This window comes from Mustela nigripes, chromosome X, assembly GCF_022355385.1.
Source record: "Mustela nigripes isolate SB6536 chromosome X, MUSNIG.SB6536, whole genome shotgun sequence".
Taxonomy (NCBI): Eukaryota; Metazoa; Chordata; class Mammalia; order Carnivora; family Mustelidae; genus Mustela; species Mustela nigripes.
Genome location: NC_081575.1, coordinates 75,256,770 through 75,262,769, shown reverse-complemented (window position 1 = coordinate 75,262,769; position 6,000 = coordinate 75,256,770). Strand labels below are relative to the sequence as shown.

Genomic DNA, 6,000 nt, shown 5'->3' with positions numbered 1-6,000 from the left:
TGGATCACCTCCCCTTCCAATTTCCCCCAACTCCCTTCTCCTCTCTAACTCCCCATGTCCTCCATGCTATTTGTTATGCTCCACAAATAAGTGAAACCATATGATAAATGACTCTCTCTGCTTGACTGATTTCACTCAGCAGAATCTCTTCCAGTCCCATCCATGTTGCTACAAAAGTTGGGTATTCATCCTTTCTGATGAAGGCATAATACTCCATAGTGTATATGGACAACATCTTCCTTACAGATTCGTCCGTGGAAGGGCATCTTGGTTCTTTCCACAGTTTAGTGACTGTGGCCATTGCTGCTATAAACATTGGGGTAAATACAGATGGCCCTTCTTTTCACTACATCTGTATCTTTGGAGTAAATACCCAGTAGTACAATTGCAGGGTCATAGGGAAGTTCTATTTTTGATTTCTTGAGGAATCTCCACACTGTTCTCCAAAGAGGCTGCACCAACTTGCATTCCCACCAACAGTGTAAGAGGGTTCCCCTTTCTCCACATCCTCTCCAACACATCTTGTTTCCTGTCTTGCTAATTTTGGCCATTCTAACTGGTGTTTGGTGATATCTACAAAGCTGTGATCACCAAGACAGCATGGTACTGGCATAAAAACAGACATATAGACCAGTGGAACAGAGTAGAAAGCCCAGATATGGACCCTCAACTCTATGGTCAAATAATCTTTGACAAAAGAGGAAAAAATATACAGTGGAAAAAGACAGTCTCTTCAATAAATGGTGCTGGGAAAACTGGGCCGCTATATGTAGAAGAATGAAACTCGACCATTCTCTTACACTGTACACAAAGATAAACTCAAAATGGATAAAAGACCTCAATGTGAGACAGGAATCCATCAGAATCCTAGAGGAGAACATAGGCAGTAATCTCTTCTATATCAGCCACAGCAACTTCTTTCAAGATATGTCTGCAAAGGCAAAGGAACCAAAAGTGAAAATAAACTTTTGGGACTTCATCAAAATCAAAAGCTTCTGCACAGCAGAGGAAACAGTCAGGAAAACAAAGAGGCAACCTATGGAATGGGAGAAGATATTTGCAAATGACAGTACAGACAAAAGGTTGATATCCGGGATCTATAAAGAACTCCTCAAACTCAACACACACAAAACCGATAATCATATCAAAAAATGGGCAGAAGACATGAACAGACACTTCTCCAATGAAGACATACAAATGGCTATCAGACACATGAAAAAATGTTCATCATCACTATCTATCAGGGAGATTCAAAAACCACATTGAGATATCAACCACATTGAGATATATTGTAGATATCTACACCAGTTAGAATGGCCTAAATTTATTTTTTTAAATTTCTTTTCAGTGTTCAGAATTCATTGTTTAGGCATCATACCCAGTGCTCCATGCAATATGTGCCTTCCACAAAACCCACCACTAGCTTCACCCAACTGCCCACCCCTCTCCCCTCCAAAACCCTCAGATTGTTTTTAAGAGTCCACAGTCTCTCATAGTTCGTCTCCCCCTCCAATTTCCCCCAACTCCCTTCTCCTCTCCATCTCCCCATATCCTCCGTGCTATTTGTTATGCTCCACAAATAAGTGAAACCATATGATAATTGACTCTCTCTGCTTGACTTATTTCACTGAGCATAATCTCTTCCAGTCCTGACCATGTTGCTACAAAACTTGGGTATCCCTCCTTTGTGATGGAGGCATAATATTCCATAGTGTATATGAACCACATCTTCCTTATCCATTAGTCCATTGAAGGGCATCTTAGTTCTTTCCACAGTTTGGTGACTGTGGCCATTGCTGCTATGAACATTGGGGTACAGATGGCCCTTCTTTTCACTGTATCTGTATCTTTTGAGTAAATACCCAGTAGTGCAGTTGCAGTTTCATAGGGAAGCTCTATTTCTCATTACTTAAGGAATCTCCACACTGTTCTCCAAAGAGGCTGCACCAACTTGCATCCCACCAACAGTATAAGAGGGTCCCCCTTTCTCCACATCCTCTCCTACACGTTGTTTACTGTCTTGTTAATTCTGGCCATTCTTACTGGTGTGAGGTGGTATCTCAATATAGTTTTGATTTGAATCTTCCTGATGGCTAGTGATGGTGAACATTTCTTCATGTGTCTGTTAGCCATTTGTATGTCTTCATTGGAGAAGTGTCTGTTCATGTCTTCTGCTCATTTTTTTATATGATAGTCTGTTTTTTATGTGTTGAGTTTGAGGCGTTCTTTATAGTTCCTGTATATTAGCCTTTTGCCTGTTTTGTCATTTGTGAATATCTTCTCCCATCCCTTGGGTTGCCTCTTTGTTTTGTTGACTGTTTCCTTTGCTGTGCAGAAGCTTTTGATCTTTATGAAGCCCCCAAAATTCATTTTCACTTTTGTTTCCTTTGCCTTTGGAGACTTATCTTGTAAGAAGTTGCAACACCTTAGCTTTTAAATTGAGCAGCAGGTTCACCAAAATTTAATGTATTATTAAAAGTATGTAATTAAAAAAATGAGGAATAAGAGCACCCTGTGTGAACTAATGATGAGTACCTCATAGACTGAGACTATTGATCCAATTCTGGATACCAGAGAGTAAAACAACAATAATAAAAGATAGGCCATATACTGTTTGTATCTATCTACACTTTTATGTGTTTCATGTGGTAATATTTGTGAGATTCATTCAAGTCAGTATATGAAGCTATTTATTCACTCTTACCCCCACTTCCCCTACCAGACTAGGCCTTCTCTAAAATCCCCCAGAGTGCTAAGTATTCAACCATTTCCATGTAATCCTTCCTGTCCAGCAGCCTGTGGTCACCTTGGTACTCTTACCACTCATCCCAATTCTGATATGCAGGCTCCTTATCCTGCTTGAATTCCCAAGTTTGCCCAAGACAAACATCTAACTTATTTCATAGTTCTGGAGGGCTTGCAAATATTTTAGAAAAGAAAAGTCCCATGCTAGGAATGCTTGTGTGGTTTACTACATCCTGCTTCCCATATATGCATCTTATAAACACATACAAGGATTGATGCTGTGGTCTGAGACAGAGTCCTTGGTTGTAGGACAAAGGCTTTCTCTAAGAGCATCTAAGCAAGGTATCAATGTCATACTGCTAAACTAACCTGCCTAAATTTGACCAAACCAACCCCTTATGGTGCTCCAAAACAATGGCAGCCTTAGCGTCCTGCTGTGCCCATGAGCCAACTCTCCTGGTACCTACTGTCCACATACCTTCAGTAAAAAGCCTTTTCTTCCTTCTCACCTAGGACCTGATCCGAAGAGATATCCTGTACTACAAAGGCCGCATTGACATGGATAAATATGAAGTAGTTGACATTGAAGATGGCAGAGATGATGACTTTAATGTCAGCATGAAAAATGCCTTCAAGCTTCACAACAAGGAGACTGAGGAGATACATCTATTCTTTGCCAAAAAGCTGGAGGAGAAAATACGCTGGCTCAGAGCTTTCAGAGAAGAGAGGAAAATGGTACAGGAAGATGAAAAAATCGGTAAGTGACCTGAGAAGAGAAAGAAGAATATAGCTATGAAGAGCATAGAGGATTTGAATTAGTTTTCATTTTTCTAGAAGCAGAGGGAAGATTTCTGTTGCAAACTGACCTAATCTATTTTGGTGGTCTCCTATTATTAGGTCCTTTTTTCCAGTTATCAGTTTCTATTAGTCAGAGTTAAGTGAGAGTTATAATTTGCCTCCATCACAGTCTCATACCTAGATAAGACTATTACAATGGAGGCAAACCTCAGTCTCAATTCTCCCAAACATAAAAACATTTATTAGCAAATAAACACAAAAGAAGTCATACAACATGTTCTGTAATCTCAGTGAAGTCCCATTTTTGTTCTTAGATACATGGCAGCATCTTCTGTGAAGAGGTTAGTCAAGGACGAGCTGGTGATATTATAGCAACAGGCTTCAACTAACTTTCTACTTAGAGTCTGGTGACAAAATCCTCTGATGGAGGACAAGACGTCATACCTATTTTAAATCTTGAGCTTAAGGCTTCCTTCTAAAGGGTAAAAGCTATAGGGTTCACTAGATTTTTATACCCAGGTCTTGTGAGGGCCAAGTACTGTAAGACATTTGTGGCTAGTACACATCTTGAAAAACATTCATTTTACCAATGAAAATTCATTTTTAACATGTGTTAGGCTAATTAGGCCTCCTGTATTAAAGTGACTGAACTGCTGGAAATAGTTGTGTCTGGAACAAAGACTTCTGAGTATTTACTGTGTTAACAAATTACCTCTTGAGTGTGTATGCCTGATTAAGGTGCTTCAGATGTTAACTAAATGCCCCTAGAGCACAGACTAAAATTAATGTGCATGTATATATCACACTCTCTGTATAAAAGCATTTTAAAATAAATTGTAGAAAATATAGCTGGGTATAAAACCATGATCACTTGCATGATTCTGTTACACTAAACCATACATTTTTTTTTTTTTTTTGCTTTAAATAGGTTGTTCCCCTTTTTCCGAGGGTACATAACTAGTAGAAGGATTTTTCATGCTGCTTTCCAACTGTGGGATTTAGGTGCCATTGACTATAGCTCTGTGGTTTACAAAATTCTATGTGGTCTCTTGCTCATGGTCCTGCCATTCTAGCATAAAAATACCAAACTGGGGGCACCTGGGTGGCTCAGTGGGTTAAGCCGCTGCCTCCGGCTCAGGTCATGATCTCAGGGTTCTGGGATCGAGTCCCGCATCGGGCTCTCTGCTCGGCGGGGAGCCTGCTTCCTCCTCTCTCTCTCTCTGACTGCCTCTATGCCTACTTGTGATCTCCCTCTGTCAAATAAATAAATAAAATCTTAAAAAAAAAAAAACCAAACAGCCAAGCTTTGTAATTCCTTGAGAAGACACAGTTTCTATTTTTGCCCCACTCTTAATGAGAGTAGGTTTTTTAAAAATTTTATTGTGCATGTTAGTCACCATACAATATATCATTAGTTTTTGATGTAGTATTCCAAGACTCCTTGTTTGCATGACACCCAGTGCTCCATGCAACATGTGCCCTCCTTAATACCCACCACCAGACTTACCCATCCCTCACTCCCTCCCCTCTAAAACTCTCAGTTTGTTTCTCAGAGTCCACAGTCTCTCATGGTTCATTTCCCCCTCTTATTTCCCCCCTTCACTTTTCCTTTCCTTCTCCTAATGTCCTCCATGTTATTCCTTATGTTCCACAAGTAACTGAAACCATATATGATAATTGACTTTCTCTGCTTGACTTATTTCACTTAGCATAATCTCCTGCAGTCCACCCATGTTGATGCAAAAGTTGGATAGGATTTTATATTTAAACACTTATATGCTCGAGCTGGTAGAAACTGCTTCTAGAAAAATGGGCCTACCCATTGAGTTCTGGTGCAAATGGATTCTTCTCTCCTTCAGTGTTGAGGATTTAAATGGTTCAGAGATAAGGAAGGATGATCAGAAAGACACTACTTAATCTAATCCTAGTTCTCTCCTCAAGTTTGGGTAGAGTGCACATTAATAATTCATTTTGAGGGGCGCCTGGGTGGCTCAGTGGGTTAAAGCCTCTGCCTTTGGCTCAGGTCATGATCCCAGGGTTCTGGGATCAAGCCTCGCATCGGGCTGTCTGCTCAGCAGGGAGCCTGCTTCCTCCTCCTCTCTCTCTGCCTGCCTCTCTGCCTACCTTTGATCTCTGCCTGTCAAATAAATAAAGTCTTTAAAAAAATAATTCATTTAGAGTCCCACTGAAGCCAGATAGCTTTTAACTTATGAGCGTTGTAATGGGACATGATGTAGAGTCATGCAGAAATACTATTGGACTGTTTCAGTGGCAGGCAGCAGCAGCCTCAGATACCATCTGGTTTGTTAAACCTATTAAAGGAGTTGTCTTAGTGTGCTTTATATAGACCCTAGGTCAACTCGAAGATCCCCACCATTCTGTCTGGTTCCATTGTGGTATTTCCCACACAATGCCCTAATAACCTGTAACTTTAAGAATCTGCTTCTAGGGGGTGGG

At 40.4% G+C, this 6,000-nt stretch overlaps 1 protein-coding gene across 7 annotated transcripts in view; it reads left to right on the top strand.

The window, feature by feature from the left end:
- ARHGEF9 (Cdc42 guanine nucleotide exchange factor 9) overlaps positions 1 to 6,000 on the top strand; it is a 223,369-nt gene that overhangs the window by 183,855 nt on the left and 33,514 nt on the right. For all 7 annotated transcript variants that reach the window (XM_059385143.1, XM_059385137.1, XM_059385142.1 and 4 more), the window contains one exon: positions 3,259 to 3,502. In XM_059385143.1, the coding sequence (XP_059241126.1) occupies positions 3,259 to 3,502 (244 nt within the window). The remainder of the gene's footprint in view (positions 1 to 3,258; positions 3,503 to 6,000) is intronic.